At 40.8% G+C, this 24618-nt stretch overlaps 2 protein-coding genes and 1 pseudogene across 2 annotated transcripts; all 3 read right to left on the reverse strand.

The window, feature by feature from the left end:
* Positions 1-787: 787 nt before the first annotated feature.
* LOC142833757 (olfactory receptor 2A12-like) lies at positions 788-1735 on the reverse strand. Its single transcript, XM_075945483.1, has one exon. It carries the CDS (start codon positions 1733-1735, stop codon positions 788-790), a length of 948 nt encoding a protein of 315 aa, XP_075801598.1.
* Positions 1736-8554: 6819 nt separating this feature from the next.
* On the reverse strand, positions 8555-9496 carry LOC142833772 (olfactory receptor 2A12-like). Its single transcript, XM_075945502.1, has one exon. It carries the CDS (start codon positions 9494-9496, stop codon positions 8555-8557), a length of 942 nt encoding a protein of 313 aa, XP_075801617.1.
* A 13820-nt stretch (positions 9497-23316) lies between these two features.
* Positions 23317-24313, reverse strand: LOC142833319 (olfactory receptor 2A12-like; annotated as a pseudogene).
* Positions 24314-24618: the final 305 nt, after the last annotated feature.

The following is a 24618-nucleotide window of genomic DNA, read 5'->3' on the forward strand; positions in this document are numbered from 1 at the left end:
TTGTTGGGGAGAGGCCTGGTGGAGACCCAGGTTGACCAACACAGCTACAACCAACGCCCAGATCCAGTGCCTTGAGTTGGTGCACCCCAACAGCTACAACATCTAAGAACTGCTGGAGAACATGAAGGGGCCTGTCCTATGAAACCATAGCCACCATCTCTATCACTCTGGGTAACAATAGAAAATCAGAGTGGAGTCTAGATGAGGGTCCAGTGTTGATGCTTTAGCAGAAGTTAGAGGCCTTGAACCACAACAATGACTCCTTGTAATGAATATCTGCGAGTCAACCTATATGGGAAAAGGGGTAACGGCGTGACACACCAGATCGTTAAATGCCACTACAACAGATGAACGTGTGGTGGAGATGCAGGAAAGACAGGAGCTGAGTGACACAGTACCGTAGAACAGGAGAGGCAATGGCTGTGACTGGCGTGAGAGAAGGGTGAGAATGATAAACAGGTTATTACACAGGGGAGTCAGTGAGATGTTGGTTTTAATTTTAATTTTTTATTTTTTGGGGGAAGAAGTTATAAGGATGGAGGACAGATATGGAAGGAATGAGAAATTAGTGGGATTTGGGAGTATGATGTACAATTCCCAAAGAATAAATAAAAATGTTTAAAAAAAGAAGAAATCACTACACGTATAATCCAGTAAGATTAATGAGGTGTTTTGGATTATACCTTGATGTAGCCCAACAATCTAAAGGGCCTCCATGGTTACAGACATTAAAGACACTGTTCCTTAAACATTCAATTAACTGACTCAGCTTATTCTGGGTTGTGGTTCAGTAGTCCACCTTACTATGCCCTATCGCCTTGAGAAATGCTCTCTTGATGTCTTTGTTTCTCAGACTGTAGACCAGAGGGTTGAGCAAGGCAGTGAAGGCATTGTAAAACAGTGAGACCTGCTTGTCTCGTTCAGGGGAGTAGCTGGAATTAGGCTTCATGTAGATGTAAGTGGATGGACCATAGAAGAAGGTGACCACAGTTAGGTGGGAGGCACAGGTAGAGAAAGCCTTGTTGTGGACTTGGGTAGACTTGATCTTGAGAATTGCCATGGCAATGCGAATGTAGGAGGCCACAATGAGGGAAATGGGAACAACAACCAGAAAAACACTCAAGACCTGGTCCACCATCTCAATGAGGTGAGTATCCATGCAAGCCAGGCTACGCACTGAAGGGCTGTCACAGAAATAGTGACTAACCTTGTTAGGCCCACAATATGGCAGACTCATGGTAAAGAATGTATGTAACAGAGAGAAGAAGAAAGCACAGTTCCAGGTCCCTGCTGCCAACCATATGCACAGTCCCCAGTTGAGGATGACAGTGTAACGCAGAGGGTGGCAAATGGCCACATATCTGTCATAAGCCATGACAACAAAGAAGGTACTCTCAGTAGTAGCCAGGGCACCAAACACATACATCTGTATCCAGCAGCCAGCAAAGGAGATGGTGTGAGAGTGAGCAAGAAGATGCACCAGCATCTGGGGCATGGTGGTGGTGACATAGCCCATATCCAACATGGCAAGTATACAGAGGAAGAAGTACATGGGAGTGTGCAGATGTGAGTCCAGGCAGACCAGCAGGATGATGAGTCCATTGCCCATGACTGAGCTCAGGTAGATGAGAAGGAACACAATGAAGAGGATGCTGTTGGTCGTGGGGTCACTGGAGAAGCCAAGCAGGATAAACTCAGAAACCCAGCTTTGGTTCTGGCCTGGAATCATCAACATAGTGAGGCCTGTAAGAGAATCACATTCATCTCTGTGTCACCTGCCACAACTATAGAGGTAGAAATGGAAGATACAGGTGGGTGAGATGGCTCAAAGGTTAAGAGCATTGACTGCTGCTATTACAGGGAAAAAGACAACTAAGAGCTGCCTGTGACTCCAGTTCCAGGGGATCTGACTCCTTTGTCTTATCTCTATAGCAACATACACACACACACGGTACACAAACATTATGTAGGCATAAAGTCATACACATAAAAAATTATAATTTTTCATAGCAATATGCTTTGATTTTTTTTATTTGATTTTTATTGACTCTACATTTTTCTCTGCTCCCCTCCCTTCCTCTCCCCACCCTTCCTCTCCCCTCCCAGTCAAACCCTCTCCCAAGGTCCCCATGCTCCCAATTTACCCAGGAGATCTTGTCTTTTTTTATTTCCCATGTAGATTATATCTATGTAAGACTCTCTTAGAGTCCTCATTGTTGTCTAGGTTCTCTGGGATTTTGATTAGTGGGCTGGTTTTCTTTGTTTTATGTTTAAAAAATACTTATTAGTGAGTACATGTGATAAATGTCTTTCTGGGTCTGGGTTACGTCACTCAAAATGATGTTTTCTAGCTCCACCCATTTGCCTGCAAAATTCAAGCTATGATTATTTTTTTTCTGCTGTGTAGTACTCCATTGTGTAAATGTGCCACGTTTTCCTTATCCACTGTTTGGTCGAGGACAATAATAATTTTTAATTAAGAAAATAAAGGCTGGGGTGTGAGTTCTGAGCACACTGTTCAGTTTCTATACTCTCAAGTTACTGAACCTCCCTATGCCTCAGTCTCTTCCTTATCAAATGAAGCTGATGAGGCTCATGTCTCAGGATTATGATGAATATCTAAAGCATCCCACATAACTCCTGAAATCATCACATAACACATAATATGTTGTATGCAGTCTTACATTCTCATTTCAGATCTGGGAAGGCAGAGACAGAAGATCCCAAGAATAAAACAACTAGCTACACTAGATGAAATGATGGGCACTGTGTTCAACTGAGACTGTCTTTAGGGGTTTCCCGAAACAGGACACAGTGCTGTAAGAATGAGTAATAAAAACCCAGAGACAGATATTGGGGTTCAGCCTGAAGGTCAGAAAAGCAGAACAACCAGCCATTCGCTCTTCCCTCTACCTCAGTACGAAATGGTGATCTCGCTTCCAGGAATCCTCAGAATAAGACTGCCTGAGAGCTGTCTCCTCCTGTCTTATATGCCTCTCTAGTACTAGGATTAAAGACGTGCACCACTACCACCTGATTTCTATGACTAATGTGGTTACTGGGATGTGTATGTCACCTTTGTCTGGTCTGTAAGGCTGACCAGTACAGCAGTTTTAAGCTCTAATCTTCAGGCAAGCTTCATTTATTAAAGTAGAAATTAAATTTCATTACATTTCCACTTTTTGACTAAAATAAAAAAGAAGGCTATAATTAATATAAGAAAAGTTATATACAATAAGTACAATGACTATACATAATATATACAGGCAATAAATATATCAACAATGTCTTGCCCATTTGCATTTGACAAATTCAGAGAAAATACTCCATATTTATTCTATCATAGTGAGTCCAAAGTTTTGTATCTAATTTACTTTCTATCATAACTTGCTTTCTGTGTCTGATAAACAAGGAAAACTATAACTATCTAGTCTTCATCACCCTCAGAGAACCAAGAAGGAAATAATATTAATTAAGTAAATAGAAAGTAAAAGCAAGTAACTTCCAAAAAATGTAAGAAATGACAAAAACAACTGGCTTACTGGACTGTCACTCAAAGTTCCTCTGCAACATTGAGGCATCCATCTTCGAAATATCCAACAAACTTTTCTGTGAAGCAGGATATTCTGAGGGGCTGGCCTTCCTTGTCCTGACAATGTTTAGCAGTTCTTTTGTGTCCTGCTCTTCCTATTAGACAAGATTAGAAACATATGTACAGTATGTTTTAACAAAATTAATCTCAAATTTGTATCAATATACAAAATCTGTATACAATATACAAAAGTCTAATCCAATGTAAAACATTTAAAACTAGTAGCTGCCTTTTAAAAGTAGATTCAATAATCTACCTTTTTATCTTATCATATCTATATCCTCCTTCTTCTCAGAGCAGATTCAATAGTCTACCCGTTTATTCTATCATATGTACATCCCTCTTTTTTCCTTTACATTGGCCAGAGATTCAATTATTATTTGCCTGACTTCTGAATTTGGTATCATTCCATGGCATGAAAAGTCCTTCTGTATATGTGTTGCTTTTATTGGTTAATGAATAAAGAATCTGCCTTGGCCTGTGATAGGGTAGAATAGAGCTAGGTGGGGAAAACTAAACTGAATTTTGAGAGAAAAAAATGTAGAGTTAGAGAGACACCATGTAGTTGCCAGAGGGGAAAAATGCAAGCTGTCAGCTGGAACCTTGCCGGTAAGCCACAGCTATGTGGCAAAACACAGATTAATAGAAATGGGTTAAATTAAGATGTAGGAGCTAGCCAATAAGAAGCTAGAGCTAATAGGCCAAGCAGCGATTTAATTAATATAGTTTCTGTGTGATTATTTTGGGGCTGAGCCGACAGGAACAAACAAGTGGCGTCCAACACTAGATTGGCATGCCAACCTGTGCTAGTTAAATCCACATAAAACCTGAAAAGGCTTGGAAAGGAATTCTAGACACAGACAAAAAAAAAAAACAGAGTTTAATGCAGCTTCTTGCTATGATCACTGGCGACAACCGGAGATGTAACTCCTTTAAGAGAGGTCTTCCTGATTCAGTGGTAGCAAAACAAAAAACAAACAAAAACCGTGAGTTTTAAAACAGGGGCTTGCTGGTCCACCAGCATGAGCAGCTCTGACTCTTTTGGGAGGTCTGGCTACAGAGCATTTAAATGGGGTCTGTGAGCAACATGTTACAAACTGCTTAATGGCTCAACATAGACCCGCTGCATACTTGGAACTGGGGTGGTGTGTACGGCTTGCAGAGATATTGAATGTGCCTCCACCATGTTGGACTGGGTGGAGCAAATAGACAGGGTTAGTTGGCCCCAGCCATGCCTACTTAGTATTAAAACGTAGTTCTTGTCAGAAAAGGATTACAGATAACCAATGAAGACAAATACATATGGAAAAGACCTCTGAATGGGTCAAAGTTTTGGATAAATGTACATAGTCATGAGAGAGAGAATAAAAAAGAGAATAAAGAGTTACAAAAAAGCATGGGATAAAACTGGACTCTCGGAACATGGCGAACAATGAGGGCTGATGAGACGCCAAGGACAATGGCACGCGGTTTTGATCCTATGCAATGTGCTGGCTTGGTGGGAGCCTAGCCAGTCTGGATGTTCACCTTCCTAGATATGGATGGAGGGGGGAGGACCTAGGACGTACCACAGGGCAGGGAACCCTGACAGCTCTTTGGACTGGAAAGGGAGGGGGAGAGGAGTGGGGGGAAGGGGAGAGGGGTGGGAGGAGGGGGAGAAGAGTGGGAGGAGGGAGAGGGAAATGGGAGGCTGGTGGGAGGAGGTGGAAATTTGTTTTTTTTTTCTTTTCTTTATCCTCCTTTTATCAATAAAAAAATTAAAAAAAAAAAAGAAGCAAATCATTTTAAAAATGATTAAACAAAGCCTTTAAAGAGACAGAGTACAGAAGTCATATATTAAAGCAGTAAAGATAATAAAATAAACATTAAAAAGTAATAGAGTAAGAACAAGCCATGTAAAGATGGAATATACAGAGTCTGGATTAGGTATATTATTGTGTTTTCTTTCACTTTTTTAGCTGTGAAGGAGCTAAGTACAGAGAGATATTTCATTGTATGGGCTGCTAAGATAAACCAACATAAAGGTATCTTGACTTTAGAATTTGGATTTAAAAATATGTTGCTTTGGAAAAGAGATTCTTCTTTTGTTTCCACAGAAGATGAGAACCTGTGGATTAATTCTAGACTAATGTGGATTGATGGACGAAGATCCCACAAAAGGTTACCATGTACACTCCCAAAAATACATCACCCAACAAAAAGCAGGAAGCAGTTTGAAGAGAATTATGCCCCAAATACCACATATTATTTATAAATGTTTGTTTATAATGAAAGGAGGATATTCTATAGAGATGAATAATTTTCCTTGGTATGAATCTTGGTTTATTGATAATTAAAGGGGGATATTCTATAGAGATGAATAATTTTCCTTGGTATAAATCTTGGTTTATTGATGCAAATTTTAGGTCAATTCTGTTATATATCTGCTCTTGATTAAGGTATTGTGTTTCTGTAGCACATTTGAAAATGTAATATATAATTAAGAAATACAGGGTAATATATGATCATCTATAATAGTCAAGCTTTTAGTCATGTTAGTTAGGTTTTCTAGATGTATAGAGATATATGTCAGTTAGATAGGTATTCTTCAAATCTTTCAGAGACCTTCATAATATGGCATTTAAAATGTTTTAAGAACTTAGTACTTTCCATGACATGAGATACACATGTTCCTGGCAGCACTAATCTACTTCAAGAGGATGATTGATATCAAAGAGGCTCCTTGTGGAGTTTGTTAGCCATTTGGGCAAGAAACTGCTCTTGCCTGGACTGCTTGATGTTACACTGAGTGAGCTAGACATGCGGGACCCACAGAGAAATGATTGCTCAATTTGCCAATCCTTCTGTGTTCCTGCTTCATGAAAGAGACTGCCAGACATTCGGCAGGACACAGAAGAAAGTGACTGACAAACTACCAATATAGGCAGAACTGTCTTTGAAATTTCCTGCTTGATGGAAAATTCCGACAGATACTATGGGCCAGTAAGCTAAAGATAGGTGCCCACAATGATACAGAAGAGCTTTGGGTGACTGTCTAGGCAGCAAGATATCTTTATCAATTCTAGAGTTTTGGAAGTTGTTTATAATGTACTAGCTGTTAGCTTAGGTAATATTATATCTTTCTGGAATCTTTGATGGAGCTGAAGAATATACAGTTATAATTATAGTTTTCCTTAGTTAGAATAAAAGATAAAGTAGACAAATCTGTTATAACTTTACTTCTTGCTTGATATCTGTTTGTTATATGTAATTTTACTATATTAAAGTTAAACCCTTTTTATTTAAACAGAAAAGGGGAAATGGAGTAGGAGGTCCTTCTGTATGTGTGTTCCTTTTAGTGGTTAATTAATAAAGAACCTGCCTGGCCTGTGATAGAATAGAATAGAATAGAATAGAGCTGGGTGGGAAAAATGAAACTGAATGCTGGAAGAAAGAAGGTGGAGACAGAGAGATGCCATGTAGCCACCAGAGGGGAAAGACATGAGCTGCCAGCTGGAACCTTGCCTGTAAGCCACAGCCATGTGGTGATACACAGATTAATAGACATGGGTTAAATTAAGATGTAAGGGCTAGCCAATAAGAAGTTAGAGCTAATAGGCATAGGCCAAACAGGGATTTAATTAATACACTTCCTGTGTGGTTATTTCAGGGCCAAGCAGCTGGGAACAAACAAGTGACCTCCTACAACAATTCTATTTACTGCTGAAGTCAATATTTGTAAGAAATCTGTAAAGACTTCCTTTGGGCCCCGTATAGCTTTAGTAAATGACTCAATTTTTTTCCCTATTTCTCCAATTTTGTCCCCAGCATTCAAAGCTGCTGCTTGGCATAAATTTTGTGTGAGATCATCATATACAGTTTGCCTCTCTATTGTGGTATAGTTTCTTTCTCAAAGAGTTTGCTCTTGGGAGATTTCCCTATCTCTACCTTTACGCTGTTGTTCAATAATCTTAGCCTCTTCTCTCAGCGAGGTACTCCATTGTAACTGTGGAACAGGTTCTAAACTACCTTTAACCAATTCTATCCAGTCATCAGGTTTAATTCTATTACAAACTGGCCACGAGTTTAGCATTTGCTTCACAAAAGGTGAATGCTTGCCATATGAGACTATTGGTTTCTTGAATCTCTTTAAATCTAACATTGGCACAGGAGTCTAGTGAGCTGTAAACATGCTTCTGCCATTTGACAACTCCTGTAAGGTTACTGGACATATTAAGTTTAGTTGTCTGAAAACCTTATACTGTTCCTCTCTATTCTTACAATGCAACACGGAAGTTGACTCTCCATTAAATTCCTCTGTTCAGATATGAGTATCTCTGGGATCTATTTTATTAGGTTATTCTAAGGCCTGTTTATTAGCACTCAGATTAACCAATGTATTTAGTAATAAGACAAAAATAGCAAAGCTGATAATGTTTACAATTGACATTATATTAATCCCAGCTAAATTAGATATCATCTCATTTAATCACTCCATTTTCAAACTGTTTAAGCATGTTATCATACAGAGACCCAAATCTCTCCATTGTAATGTTTTTCTCATTTTTTTAATGTGGGAAAAAAACCTTCTCTTTTAACTAATTCCTTCCTTTAAGAATTCACAACTCTCTTACCAAATCTAACGATGATCTTGAGGCTTATTGATGCCACATAAAACAAAACGTCTGACTGGATTTCAAGGCAATACCTAGTTTGACAACAGCCTGAGAAGGGGGTTCAGGGAGAGCCCACATCCCACAGTGGAAAAAGGTCAGGTGCATCTGGAGTTTTGGTAATAGCTGACAATCAAGATAGTCACATTGATTTCACAGAGTTTTGTCTCAGTTACCAAGTACTATGTTGGTCAAATGCACAGAAGAGCAAAATAAAACATCAAATTACCAAAATAAAATACAAAAAATATCATATCCTTTATCAAAAAGTGATAATATACTCCAACAACTCCTGGATCCTGGTTTAATATTATATCCTACCATGCTTCATCACCTTGAGAAACGCCCTCTTGATGTCTTTGTTCCTCAGACTGTAAACCAAGGGATTGAGCAAGGCTGTGAAGGAATTGTAAAAGAGTGAGATCTGCTTGTCTCTCTCAGGAGAGTAACTAGAGTTGGGTCTCATGTAGATGTAAGTGCCTGGACCATAGAAGAATGAGACCACAGTCAGGTGGGAGGCACAGGTAGAGAAAGCCTTGCAACGGGCTTGGGTAGATTTGATCTTGAGAATAGCCTTGGCAATGTGAGCATAGGAGGCCACAATGAGGGAAATTGGAATAAAACACATAAGAACAATCAAGATCTGGTCTACTATGTCAATGATGTGGGTATCCATGCAGGCCAGGCTAAGAACTGAAGGGCCTTCACAGAAGTAGTGGTTTACCTTGTTAGGCCCACAATATGGTAGACTCATGGTGAAGAACGTATGTAACAAAGCAGAGGAAAAACCACAGACACAAGGACCAGCTGCCAACCGTATGCACAGTCCCCAGTTGAGGATGACAGTATAATGCAGTGGGTAGCAAATGGCCACATATCTGTCATAAGCCATGACAACAAACAACATGCTCTCTGAAGCAGCAAGGGCATCAAACACATACATCTGCAGCCAGCAGCCAGCAAAGGAGATGGTGTGAGAGTGAGCAAGAAGATGCACCAACATCTGGGGCATGGTGGTGGTGACATAACCCATATCCAATACGGCAAGTATACAGAGGAAGAAGTACATGGGAGTGTGCAGATGTGTGTACAGGTAGATCAGCAGGATGATGAGTCCATTGCCTATGACTGAGCTCAGGTAGATGAGAAAAAACACAGTGAAGAGGATGCTGTTGGTTGTGGAGTCACTGGAGAAGCCAAGCAGGATAAACTCAGAAACCCTGGTTTGGTTCTGTCCTTCAATCATCCACATGGTGGAGCCTGTAAGAGAATCACATTCATCTATAAGTCACCTGCAACATGACAGCTATACAGGCAGAAATGAGAGATATAGTCTAGTGAGATGACTCAAAGTTTAAGTACACTTGCTGCTATGTTGAGGATGAATTGCTCACAGATTGCAATGTGACTCCCTCCTCTCACCTTTACAGGCCAGACACACACACGGGTACAGGTATGTAAGTAGGCAAAACCCCATACTCATAAAATAAAAAACTAATACTTATTAATTAAGAAGAGAAAAACTGGGATGTGGTTTCTGAGCACACTGTTCAGTTTCTGTGCATCTTCCAAAGCTACAGAACCTCCCAATGTCTCAGTCTCTTCATCTATCAAGTGAGGCTGATGAACGGAATGTCTCGGGAGTATGTTGAATATCTAAAGCATGTCACAAAACTACTGGAACCAGAAAAAAACACTTGACATGTTGTGTGCAGTCCTCAGATTCTCATTCCATATCTGAAAGGCAAAATCATGGCATCCCCAGAATAAGAAGGCTAGCTACACAAGATGAAATGGGGGGCACTGCATTCAACTGAAAGACACTGCCTCAAGGGATGAGGTGAGAGCAGCTGAAGAAGAACTCCACGTCAGTTTCTGACCAGACACACACACACTGGGGGCACCAGACATATGCAAAAGAGGGTACACAAGTAGATGAAGAAAAGAGAACAGATGTCAGCCAGACACATCCCCATATATGTAACTATGAGTAAGGACAGAAGTTCATGCATACAATGCACTGGCCTAGGGAACGCTGATGGATCATGTGTATCTGTGAGCAGGAAAGTCATTTCTTTCTTTTTTACAGTTACCTTCTGATATACATAAACAATCAATTCTATGTGCAATATAGCTTTAAGTGATGAATTTAAGGCAACCAAATTTTTAGATTTAAACCTGATAAATCTATTTATCTATCATTTTAGGAGAAGCAAAGGCAAGATTTCTTTAAAATACCACTTTCCTTGGAGGGCAAAAGAATGGTAAACTAGAATAAGCACAGAGAGGACTCAAAATACTCATAGAGAGAGTTAGAAAAGCACAAAAAAAAAACAGCAGAGGCTCCCACAGAACAGTGAACCACATCTCAAGGGCATTTCACAGGCAGCTATCCAGTGAGGACTGAGGAGGCTGAGGTTCTCAGCATCATTACATCTGGAAACTACAAAAGAACAGCACAGCACCAACGCCCACCTCCTCTTCTCAGTCTCACATCACCACACACCTACCAGCCTGGCTACAATAACAAAATCTAGTGCTGACAAGAGTAACTGGATCCAGTGGGAGTGTGAATGAAAATGATTCTTTTTACTGTGTGCCTGTCTTATTCCCTAATGTTCAACACTGTTGATGCATTGTCTAGCAATACAAATTTAAACCATATTTCTGAAACAATATGTAAACACAAAGGTTCCTACAAACACATGCTCAAGGAAAGACATGTAAAGGAAATTTCCTAACACTGCTCAAAAGAGACTGAACTTCAGCACCACTCATGCTAATCATCAAGACAATGGTTAAGGCAGGAAGTGCTTTGATGGGAGCAGAAACATGAAAGAGACTCCTAGACATCCTCAGTCTTCTCTTTCCCTGTCCCCATCCCCTCTCCTGACCACTCTACTGCTCATAACCCTGACGCTCCTTTCCCCCCCCAGGTCAGGAGCCCATCATCTCTCCTGGCATTTCTGCATCATCATCTCCATGTGTCTCTTGCCTTTACATTTTCCTCCGAAATACAGTCTTTTCCTTTTCTTTAATATTTAAAATATATTTTCACACAATAGACTTTGATCATATCCTTGCCCTCCCCAAACTTCTCCAAGACCATCTCAACCCAACTTCATGTTCTTTTTCCTCTCATATTGTCTTTCAATACAAAATGAAGTAAAACTACAGAAATTTAAAAAAATAATACCAAATCATAACCAAAACCATGGAGTCAGTCTCTTGTTTGCCAACTACTTCTGAGCATGTATCTAGTCATAGACTATAGTTTATAGTCCCAGTGACTGCTTATTGAAGGAAACTGGTTTATTTCACAAATAAGTTCTTGTTTAGGGGTAGAACTTTATGTCCAATTCCCTTTCTCATACTCGGTGTTTGTCTTCCTCAGCTTGCTCACCATGTGACTGCTGCAGTGGTTTTTTCAAAGTTTTTACACTCTTCCTACCTGGCCCCTGCTGAAAGCCTTTTATGATCGCCCATGCCTGTCATTTGAGTTGGATGATAATTACTAAACCCCTGCCCCATGGAGACTAGCCTCAGCACACAACTGTCTCTTCCATCGCCTCTCTAAACACACATATTCTCATTTAAGCCCTCCCAGTATTCTGCATGCCTCTGCCGCCCTCATACACTGAGAAGTCCCTAGCTTTTAATCATGGAGGGGAACCACCCCCTCCACAGTGTTGCACAAATGGTGGCCACTTCAGGACTCAGATAGGCCAGGAGGCCTTCCCTGTTGTGCTACAACCTATTACTTTAACACACATAAGATATAACTTGCATTTCTTGTTCACTGGGTGATTGCAATCTGAAGAACATGGGAGGTCCTGATAACAATTTTGACCCACCCCCACCCAAACACTTGGACAAACCCTTTATTTCTCTCTTGTTAACTGAAACACCACACCACTCAGGGAAAAAATCTCTGATTGAGTAAGGCTGTATACATGATTTCCTGAACTTTCTAATAACAAAATCAACTAACATTTATTTTAGATAATTTAATGTATTCCAGCTAAAATCTCACTAACTTTAATTTAACATCACAACAGTTTACTGAAGGAAGCTATTTTACTTGTATGTTATATGTGAAAACCTAAGGCATGGAATAGGCAGTGTGTTTCAGATTACAAGTTCAGAACGGGGGAAGTAAGTTTAGGGGGTGAGACATCAGAGCCTGCCTCTCAGTCGCCTTCTCTGCTCCTGGCTCATAGGCTCTGAGGAGGGGAGGTGAAGAAGGCAAAGTCCATTGTCCATCAAGTTGCGCTTATTGAGATTTAGAATGGGACAGAGCCCTCCTCAAGATTAAGCCAAGCTAGGCTACAGAGGACTAACCAAGATAAACAAAATAAAGCAAAAAAATTATGGTTTCTCTCCAACAAACACTATGAAGCCGTGACTGTGTTTGGGAAGACTTCTTCAAAGACATTGGCCATAACTGCTCTCTCAGGGATATATTTTTCTGCTTCACTTGGAATTGTTTGACTTAGGACTCCATATCTTTATGTGTCAACATGATTGGAAGCAAAAAACTGCCTGTGAAGATTTATTAAATTAATAAATAGATGGAAGCAAAAACACAAGGTTGAAAACAAGAGGGAATAAGAACAGGCAATGAGGAAAGAGGTTTGGGGAATTTGAGATGTATGCACAGAGGACCTGGATAAGGATGGCTTGTCTACTTCTCATCTCTAGTACCAAAGATGCCTTAGCCCCATGCACAATCAAATACCTCAAATACCAGTATCTTACCACTTGTAAAGATAAGGAATGTATTTCCAAGTGACTATTTCTTTATCTTCTCAGTGTCCTAAAGCAATTGAGTTCAGAGAGATGGGAATCTAGGCATCTCAATCTCCAGAAAAATTCCAAGCTGCTGTAATATTTGAGCAACTGAATCTTCATTTTCTCTGCAAGTAGGGCAGCCTCGGCTCCTGAAGACAGCAACCTATTAAATCCCACTTAACAAAGGCAAGCTCAGACATCTGCTCCTCTACCCAGTGGGACCGGATCCTGAGGATTTTATAAACCTGCCTCTTCTCTGACATTCCTCAGGAGAGCTGGGAAAGGGCCATTTCTGTTCCCAGTAGGGATGCTCCCTGGAGCTGTCAACAAGAGCATTACAGGGAGACCTTTGGGAGAAGAGCAGGAGGAGACAACCCACAGCAGGAGTGGAGACCTACCTGTTCCCTATTCTAGAGCAATTGGGCAATAATAGCTGTTCAAAGGAGAGAAGGTTTGACCGTGTCACCTGATACACAGGTCAAGGACATAAGTTCTCATTCTGACTCCTCATTCACTGCCCAAATCCTGAACCCTGACACTCATTGAGACCATGTTTGAGTCACATTCCTCCTCCTTCCTCAACTACATTGGGGAAATCATAGTCCTCCCTTCTCTGCCATGTAATATCTGAGCAAGTTAGCCAGAACCTCTGGTGGTAATGAAGATATAACAATAATGAGAGCTGGAGGATGCTTATGAGAAAAAGAGGATTTACTGCTCTTACAGAACACTAATTTTGCTTCCTAGAGCATACATGTAAGCTCACAACCATCTTTATGTCCAGTTCTAGAGGATCTAGTACCCTCTTCTGACCTTCCAGGGACCAGGCATACACATACTGTGCACACATACATATGAGTGTACATATTTATGGACACTCATATTGAAACATAAGCAAATAAACAAAAATAGTCAACCATAAAATAGTAACATGAAAGTCAGAAGTGGCATCCCCATGATAGTGATGTGATAAAACTCTCTGAGGAGCTTGTGTCTCTTGGATGTAAATAAGCATTTGAATCCAAATATATCAAGCTCTGGAGCATGTTCTCTTGAACTTGATCTTCTTCTGCCTTGGTTGCCTCTTCTGTAGAATTACAATAGTAACCTCTTTCTTGGCTGTCTACAGAAATAAAATGTGATGATGTCCGTCTTCTCTTACATGTTCTGACCAGTATTTCATGACCTCTCATGATGGAGGAAGGTCCTTGGTTAAAATAAAAGAAGCTGCTTGGCTCTCATTGGTTAGGAGATAGGTGGGAGGAGTAAACAGAACAGAATGCCGGGAGGAAGAGGAAGTGAGGTCAGACTCGACAGCTCTCCTCTCCGGAGCAGACGCTACAGAGAGAGACGCCATGCTACCTGCTCCAGGGAAGACGCACGCTCTGAAGCTCCGACCCAGGATGGACTTAGGCTAGAATCTTCCCGGTAAGACCGGTGCTACACAGATGATAAGAAATGGGCTAGTCCAGGTGTGAGAATTAGCCTAGAAGAGGCTAGATAGGAATGGGCCAAAGCAGTGTTTAAATGAATACAGTGTCTGTGTAATTATTTCGGGTAAAGCTAGCCGGGCAGGGCAGGCGGCTGGGGTGTTTTCGGACGCAGCCCTGCGCCCTTATTACTACACTCTCATATCCATTCCTGCCTTCTGTCTGTGCCTTGGTTTCCTAAGGATTAAAAATGAGAAGGATGGACTATAAACTCTTCTTACTGAAAGTGATTGATTGATAAGGGGTTAAAATTCATGTTAGCTGCTTCTTAAACAAGTCAATAGCAAAAGTTAATTATAAAATGACCATTATTGTATTAGAAACAAGCCAGAATGTCTAGGAATGTAACTCAGCACTATAGTACCTGAGTAAGTAGAATGATTGGAGCTAGAGTTGAATCATAGCATGAAAAATGTAAATGTGTAGGAGGAGAGGTTGCTTGTTTGTCCGGCTGCCCAGTTCCCAGCTGTCCGGCTAGCTTAGCCCCGACATAACTACACAGAAACTGTATTAATTAAATCACTGCTTGACCCATTAGCTCTAGCTTCTTATTGGCTAACTCTTAGCATCTTAATTTAACCCATCCTATTAATCTGTGTATCGCCACATGGCTGTGGCCTACCAGCAATGTTTCAGCACATCCATCTCCAGTGGCAGATCCATGGCATCTGTCTGATTCCACCCTTCTTTCTCCAAGCATTCAGTCCATCTTTCCTGCCTTCCTTAGTTCTAACCTATCAACAGGCCAAGGCAGTTTCTTTATTCATTAACCAAGAAAAGCGACAAACAGACAGAAGGACCTCCCACACCATAAATGCAACACAAGCTCTGAATTCTGCACATCCTGAGGAGCAACTCCATTTTCCTGGGCTCTGTTTTCTAGCAGTTGTTTAGTGCAGTGCATTTGCTGGTTGAAACACTGTATAACGACCTGTAAACTCAAAGGCTGTTCAGTGGCATGTATTGCAACCATGACATTGGCCATCATGGGTGTATTTACACCTAAGTAATTGGCAATCAGCACTAATCAGCAGCACCTTAGCCCCTCCAGTGCTGTTGCTAAGCCTTGATCCACAGCTCTGACTCTGACTCTCCTCACTCCTGTTGTTGATCCTCATCAGTTCTGTGGGGCAGTTGAGTCCAGGCAGAGATTCTTCTCCACCAGGATAGATAAGGAAACAGATTCAGAGAAGCAGACAAAACTGATTGAGTGATAGAGTCACTTTGGCTCTGTTGTTCTTAGTCATGGAGATTTTATTATGGATTCATAGGGAAAACGACAGGAGAAGACACGCCCATCCCTCCCCACCCCACACCCCCATGCCATTTGAGTTAGGCATGTATGTCAGCAACATGGCAGAAAAACAGTTACCTGGTAGGGACAGAACTTGGAAGAAGTGAATTAACCCAATGTTCCACAGAAAGGGTATTTGGAATTTGACAAAAGACAGAGGAGAGAGAAATATAAACCAATGTAGAGGATTGTTACATCTTTCTGTTTGAGGACTCAAAAAGGTAGGCATATAACAGAGCTTTATTATTGCCCCAAGGACCTTCACTTCCTGCTTTTTAAAATGACTCTAGCAACAAGAGATTGTCAAGCATGGTCCTAATTGTCCATTGCACATGTAAATGAAGAGTGAAGCAGAAAATATGAGTGATTTGGCAGAGGTCAACCAGCTAGTTTGCATGGTAGAACCAACTCCAGGGCTTGGTCATTTGCTTCTTGGGTGACATTGAATCTGCCAAGTCTATCACATGATTTATTGTATGAGGTCAAGCTAATGGCTGTACCTCTGCTCTAACCAAAAATGTTCCTGTTGCTCAGAGCTCGGCCAGTTCCTCAAAGGTCATGGGGTCACTCCAGAGGTCAACATGAAGGAAAAGTTAAGCTCTAGAGGTTTCCTTCTGCACCAGGTGGACCCACACACCCAAGGAGAAGAATGTGAGTTTCAAGAAGAGAAGACAACAGATCCACAGCTTTCACAACAGGGACGCCTTAATTGGCCCCCAGATGACAATGTCTCACTAATGGACCATGTGAGAATTAGTTCATTTGGTGAGATGAGTACCACAAAAGGTTTTCAGGTTTGTATCTAGAGATGGAAGTGACAATCACCATGACAGCAGTGAGAGGATATGGCACAGGAAGAGGCTGACAGAGAATGTTAGCCCATTCAATTAATTCTTCATATCCTTTCCTGTTGAGGACACGTTTGATGGTGATTCACATGAAACAGAGACATCATAACATTCTCTCCCATTTCTAAGAAGGATACACACAAATCTCTCCATACCATACTCATTCTATCCAATTTAAAAATTATATTCCATGGATGTTCATGACCAATTTACAAACCCATGGGCCACAGTGCACTCATCAATATAGACTCTTTCCTGGAAGACATTTCTCTTTCTAAACCAAAGGAACAACAAATGTCATTTACAGTGTTCTGTGCCATGAAAGGATTTCTCCTCACCACTGTCTTTAGGGACACCCCAGAAACAGGACACTGTGCTCCATTGTCCACTTTCAAGTGGATCAGGCATGCCACTCAATGCCATATGTAAACATCATGAGTTTGCTCCTCTTCCTACATACAGAATAGGAAACTGTCTATGGGGACCACAGACTCGGGTTGTGGAAGGAATGTATATGGAGTAGACTATTTGGGCCACTTCCTCTTTTAATCTACTTGTTCTTTCATGGATTACTAGAGTTATATTGGGGTGCACACTGATATTTGATGGTGCATGTCTCCTATGCATGCACTCTGTGACCCAGTACATCAGATAACACCTAGGTCACTGTGGGCATTGAGGACACATAGTAGTTTGGAGGCTTGTGGTTCCTAAATCAGAAGACTTTTGTTTGTTAAGATGCCCTCATATCCTAAACTAATTTGATGTGCCTCTATCGTAGTCCTAGTTCCCTCTTTACTGAAGTTGCCAAGCAGATCCAAAAGTTCAACAAAAAGTGCAAGGGACTCAGAAGATATCAAATATTCTTGAAAAGAAGAAAAGAGTAGGATGATTTCTGCCTGCCAAGTTCAAACCTACCACAGAGCTATAGAAACCAGGAAGTTATGGTAGTGGCTATGAAGACTAATATGGAAGTTAGACTAGAACTGACAGCTCAGGTACAAGTCAATGCATTTCAGTCAGGGACATACAGATCATTCAGTGAAGAAAAGATGGCGTTTTCAAACTTGGTCTTGAGACAAATGGGTGTTCACAAAGAGAATAAAAAATGGCCATCTCTATCCTACCATCATTATCATTACTAAGGCGTGCATTTATTTTACCACCTCACTACAAAGTCTGTGTGTCAGGGTCTCAGACTTGGTTCTACATTCTTAAAAAATACTATAATTAAGTTTTCTGTCCTTGAGGTAAGAAAAGTTAATGAGGTATTTTGCTACCTTGTTTTGTTTAAGAAGTGTGGAATGTGGTTTATTAATGTAGTCGAAAGGAAATCAAGTCTCAGCCTAATGATTCCTGTAAAATTCAAAGTTATATCCACAGGCCTGGGGCATCCTAAGTTTTTGCTTATTTCTTGAGATAAGAGTCTGACTATGTATCCCAGACTGTCTTTAATTTCAGGATACTCCCACCTCAGGCTCCCAAGTTTGGCATCACAAACACATACTATTACAGCTGGCTAGCCTCTTTAGTTACTTCTAGCTCTAGCATGTAGCCTGTGTCTTTTTTATACCCATGTTCATGTGTTGTAAAATCATATATTTTATATATAGATATCATTTCATATTCACTTTTATGAGCTGTAATTCAAAATTATAAGCAATTTTTCATGATGTAAAATATTTAAGTGTTTTTAAAATAGTCAACAAATACCAAAGAAAAAAATAAATTAAACTTGCCAACATCAAGAATGAAAAATGGACGAATATCACAGACCTTGAAGTCATTTAAAAGATGAAATAAATGCTACAAAAAGCTTTTGGTGGGGGCTGGAGAGATGACTCAGCAGTAAAAGCACTGACTGCTCTTCCTGAGGACTGAGATTCAATTCTCAGCACCCACAAGGTGGCTCACAATGCAAAATTCTGATACACATAAACAAACAAATATAGTCAAGCATAACATGGCAACACAGAAATCAGTAGAGACAACCCATGCCAGTGTATGAGAACTGTCTGAGGGGCTCAAGTCTCTTGGGTGCAAATAAGAATTTGGATCCAAATATATCAAGCTCTGGAGCATGTTCTGTTGAACTTGATATTATTCTGCCTCAGTTGCCTTTTCTATAAAATCTAGTAGTAATCTCTTCCCTTCTGGGATGGCCAGAAAATGAATCTGACAGTGTTAGCACACTGCCACAAGTCCTGGCCAGTGTTCCATGACTGAGAATATCCACCCTTGCCTTCTGTCTGTGTCTTGGTTTCCTAAGGATTCAGAAGGAGAAGACTTGACGATAAAGTCTTCCTGCTGAGAGTGATGATTGATAAGGGGTTAGAATTCCTGCAAGCTGCTCCTTAAACACAGCCAATGGTAAAAGTTAATTATGAAATGACAATTAAATAATTGTATTGGAAACAACGACAGAGTATGTAGGGATGTGGGTGAGCTGGATAGCACCTGAGTAAATACAATGCTCGAGGCTAGAGTTTGAATCATAGATTTAAAAAAGTAAAGGTCAGGGAGAACAGCAGAGACAAATGTAGAGCTCAATAAAAATCAATTTTAAAAAAGTAAAAGCAACATAAGCTCTGAATTCTATACACCCTGATGTGCAATTCCATTTTTCTGTGCTCTGTGCCCTAGCAGGTGTTTAGTGTGGTGCATTTGCTGGTTGAAACACTGTATAATGACATGTATCTCAACTGCTGTTCAGTGGCATGTGTTGCAACCATGACATTGGCTATCACGGGTACATTTGTACCTTAGTAATTGGCAACGAGCTCTAATCAGAAGCATATGGAACTCAATCCTGGCCTCTACGTTGCTGTTGTCAAGCATTGTCCAATATCTCTGACTCCAATTACTCTCACTCCTGTTGTTGATTCTCACCAGCTCTGAAGAGGCTGTCTATTCCAGGCTGAGATTTCTGTCCACCCAGAGAGTGAAGGACACCGGCTCACAGAAAGTAGACAGAACCCATTGAGTGTCACAAGAAGAATGACACAGCCAACCTGGCTCTGCCATGTGTCATGGGGATTTTATTTTAGATTCATAGGGAGGGTCTCAAAAGGGAGTAACACACACACACACTCACCACTTGAATTAGGCACAAATTTCACCAACATGACAGAAAAGCATGATGAGGACAGACCTCAGAAAAGGTGAAAAGTTCAAAGTCTCATATTTAGGATTAAGTAAAAGAAAAGACAGACCAGAGGAAAAATAAAATAAAATAAAAAAGTCGAGGGTAGATCTTACACCTTTCTGACTGAGGTCTCAAAAAGTGGTAAGCAGACATAACAGAGCCTCATTGTTGACCCCAAAGGACAGTACACCCTGATGTTGTAGATGCCTGCAGCACAAACAGGTTCCCAAGCATGGTCCTAAAGACCCATTGCACAGATACTGAACAGTGACCAGGAAGACATGAGCAATTTGACAACCGGCACCCATCTAGTGAAAGGTAGAACCAACTCCAGGGCCTCTTGGATGAGGCTGAATCTGCCATCTCTATTTCATGCTTAATTCTGTGAGTTCAAGCTAATGGCTGTACCTCTGCTCTAACCAAAAATGTTCCTGCTGCTCAGAGCTGGGCATAAGACCAGCCCAAAGGTCAGCATGAAGGAAAAGTCAAAGTCTAGAGATCTCATTCTGCACCAGAAGAACCCACAGAGCTTCAAGAAGAGAAGACAGAAGATTGACAGCTCTCACAATCAGAAACTTCTTAGTTGAATCCAGCTGACAACGCCTCATTAACGGACCATGTGAGAATTGGCTCATTTGATTAAATGAGTATTTTAAGTGGTTTTTTTTTGGCTTTCTGTCTAGAGTAGAAGTAAAGATGATCATGACAAGCAGTGAGAGGATGGCCAGGGAAAGGGCACAGAGGTGTCTGCAGAGAATGTCATCCTATCCACTTAATTCTTTATACCCTTTCCTTGTTGCTGCCAGGAGCAGATGTTTCTCACTTTCATGAAAAGCCCTATATTAACAAAGCATTTTAAGTGCCATATTCTCTAGGTTGTTGAAGTGTTTGAAGATCATCTATCTAACTAAAATAAATCACTGTTTGATATGGAAAATATACCTAACATAACTACAAGTTTGATTATTATAGATGGCTAAACACTAACCTGCATTTCTTTGGCATATGCTGCATTTTTAAGTGGGCTGCATAGGTACAATACTACAAACAAGTAGAATCATTTATACAGTATAACAAAAGTAACTTTAAAATTGTATCAATATACCCAAATCCATACCAATGTAAGATATTTTTGGTTAATAGTTGTCTTTTTATCCTATATTCCTATAGACCCCTCAAAATGATAATAAACATCTCCAATTCACCAAATAATCAAAGCCACCCATCTCACCTCTTAGGTATGTGGGTATTGTCTTCTCAGAACTGCTTTCTGTTGTCTGTGGACAATGGTATCTTTAGGGAACCTGAGATAAATGGTATTAATGGTCAAGTCCTGGGAAAACTAGCTATAAAAATTGTTGTCCGGTCTCTGTGCAATGGGAAAACATAAGGCTTATCCGCAGTCCTGACTAGACTAGTCCATGAGACTGGACCATCTCAGCCAGCAGCCTTGAAGCTGTTCTGGATGCAGAACTGTGAGGGAACTGCAACAGAGGCTCTCTGAGAAGCTGGCTCACCTGGACCACCCATTTTTGTTGGTGTCTGGTCCCCTTGCTCTGGAAACATACAAGTTTTCGCAGACAACATACATATCTGCATCAATACAGGTGTGGACTGTACAATGTACACACGACAGCCAAATATGATTTTTTGTTTTATGTTTGAACAGGTAAAATGTATGTTACCTGTCCTGTAGATTCTCTAGGTTTATTTCCTTGTGTCTGTAGCCAGGATTTTTAAGGGCATTTTCCCGTCCAAACCTGACCATTATTAACCTAGAAGGAATCCACAGCCTTTCATTTCCTGTAGAAGCAAACACAACCCCTTTCCCAATGCAGTGCATTTTCGACTTCCATTTTAATGTTATGGCATTGCTAAAGTATCTAAGCTAGTCTGATTCGGTAGTCCCTCTTACAATCCCATGTCTCTCAGCAGCCTTCATTTGCTCATCAACATTCAAAACCTTCAAAGTCAACACAACACCGTGGAGGTTCCACACTCCCTGTATATTTTTCATCTTTATGTGTCTTATTACTTTAATATTAATTTACTTTTCTTTTAAAGAATTTTAAACAACTATTTTTCTATTAAATATACTTTTTCTATTAAAATATTTTAACCTATTTTTCTATTACTAGCTATATCTTTTTCTTTCCTTTCTTAAACCTACATACATTTTTAAACACACTGTAACATGTTTAGAGGCTTTTGTTCCATCTAAACTTGCTTTACTTCGATAAGTAAAACCTTAATCTGCTAAACTACTTCAGGACCCTCTGCTGGGGCTGTGATGGCTGGCTCTGCCTCTTCTCTGGTCTGTGAGAGCCCAGCAGGCCCAGACTGGAGGTGTATTTGACTGGAACTTCATTCAACCTCTGAGGCAACTGTTTTTACTTAGCTTGCTGTTTCTATTTAGCATACTGGCCTTCTGTTTTCTCTTTTTCAGCTATATCAGGCCCTAATTTCTAATTAGGCTCCACACTGAAGCTCCAAATTTACCAGGCTTTTTCTTTTGAGTCACCAACTAGCTCCTGAATCATTACATGGAGAATTATTATTAGTTTTGAATGCTCATCCTAGCCTTAGGCTCATTTCAGGCTAGCTCTTTTAACTTAAACTAACTTATCTTTATCTAATTTTTACCTCAGAGAATTTTGCTTTTCTTTCCTTCTGCATATCTTGCTTTTACTGCTTCTACCATCTGGCTGGCTGGCTGGCTGGCTGGCTGGCAGACGCCTGGCTTCTGGCCCCGGGTATATCCCCCTCTTTCTTATAATTCTCTTCTCTCATCTCTCTCATTTCTAGATTTCTCCTCCCATTTATTCTTTCTGCCTGCCAGCTTTTTAATCCCTCTACTACCTAGCTATTGGTCGTTCAGCTTTTTATTATACCAATCAAGTGCTTTAGGCAGGCAAGGTGAAACAAATGCAAGACATCTTTATATAATTAAACAAATGCAGTGCAAACTCACATCTTAACCAAATGCAGCATAAATGAATGTAATGCACCTTTACACGGTTAAAAGATTATTTTGTAGTGTAAACAAATGCAGTACATCTTTACCCAGTTAAAATAATAGTCCACAACACTATGCTGATTGCTTTAGCCAAAACATGTGTGGTAAAAGAAAAAGGTCACTCTTGAGAAGCTGAGTCATTGTGAGTTTGTCCACTGTTCCTTCCCTTCTGTTCTAGGATGGCATGTTGGATATAAAGTTCCTTCTTCAAGATGGGAATGAGAGGAAAGAAGGACATTCACAACCTACACCTATAAACGTGAGCAAGAGAAGAATCTTTGCATCTATGACCCAGTAATATTCCTGAGGTCTTTGGAAATGTACCTTAGCGTAGCTTATCAATAGAGACAGCCACCTTGGTTTCACAGAGGTTTGTCCCAATTACCAAGTACAGTGTTGGTTCAAATGCACTGGTCAGTTAATACAATAAAGACACAGCCATTTATGAAATAGTGATTGATCCACTCCAGGTTCACCTAAATCCTAGTTCAGCAGTCCACCTTACTATGCCCTATCACCTTGAGAAACGCCCTCTTGATGTCCTTGTTTCTCAGACTGTAGACCACTGGGTTAAGCAAGGCTGTGAAAGCATTGTAAAAGAGTGAAACCTGCTTGTCTCGCTCCGGAGAGTAGCTGGAGTTGGGCCTCATGTAGATGTAAGTGCCTGGACCATAGAAGAATGAGACCACAGTCAGGTGGGAGGCACAGGTAGAGAAAGCCTTGCAACGGGCTTGGGTGGACTTGATCTTGAGAATAGCCATGGCAATATAAACATAGGAGGCCACAATGAGGGAAATTGGAGCAAGACCCATTAGAACAATCAAGATCTGGTCCACCATCTCAATGATGTGAGTATCCATGCAAGCCAGGTTACGCACTGCAGGGCCTTCACAGAAGTAATGGTTGACTTTGTTGGGTCCACAATATGGCAGACTCATGGTGAAGAAAGTATGTAACAAAGCAGAGAGGAAACCACAGACACAAGACACAACTGCCAACCATATGCACACGCCCACGTTGAGTATTACAGTATAGCGGAGTGGGTGACAAATGGCCACATATCTGTCATAAGCCATGGCAACAAACAAGCTGCATTCAGTAGTAGCCAGGGAACCAAACACAAACATCTGTATCCAGCAGCGAACGAAGGAGATGGTCTGAGATTTAGCAAGAAGATGTACCAACATCTGGGGCATGGTGGTAGTGACATAGCTCATATCCAACATGGCGAGTATACAGAGGAAGAAGTACATGGGAGTGTGCAGATGTGAGTCCAGGCAGATCAGCAGGATGATGAGTCCATTGCCCATGACTGAGCTCAGGTAGATGAGAAGGAACACAATGAAGAGGATGCTGTTGGTCGTGGGGTCACTGGAGAAGCCAAGCAGGATAAACTCAGAAACCCAGCTTTGGTTCTGCCCTGGAATCATCCACATGATGGAGCCTGTAAGAGAATCATATTCATCTATGTGTCACCTGACACATGCCAGCTATAGAGGCAGCAAGGTGAGATCTCATGTTAGTCTCATGCTTGTGAGATGGCTAAAAGGTTAGGAGCACTGACTGCTGTTCCAGGGAACCAGACAGTTCAGAGCTCTTTGTGACTCCAATTCCAGAGGACCTGACCCCCTCATCTCTCCTCCACAGACAACACACACACATGGTGCACAGACATGCATGTAGGCAAAAGCCTATCTATAGAAAATAAAATAATAATATTCTTTAATAAAAAAAGAAAGACTGTGTTGTGGATTCTGAGCACACTGTTCAATTCCTGTCCACTCTTCTCA

The sequence above is a fragment of the Microtus pennsylvanicus genome, chromosome 13, assembly GCF_037038515.1.
Source record: "Microtus pennsylvanicus isolate mMicPen1 chromosome 13, mMicPen1.hap1, whole genome shotgun sequence".
Classification (NCBI taxonomy): Eukaryota; Metazoa; Chordata; class Mammalia; order Rodentia; family Cricetidae; genus Microtus; species Microtus pennsylvanicus.

Bases quoted from the DNA above. Each gene is read 5' to 3' on its own strand.
- LOC142833757 (XM_075945483.1), bottom strand. From the start codon at position 1,735: ATGTTGATGATTCCAGGCCAGAACCAAAGCTGGGTTTCTGAGTTTATC.
- LOC142833772 (XM_075945502.1), bottom strand. From the start codon at position 9,496: ATGTGGATGATTGAAGGACAGAACCAAACCAGGGTTTCTGAGTTTATC.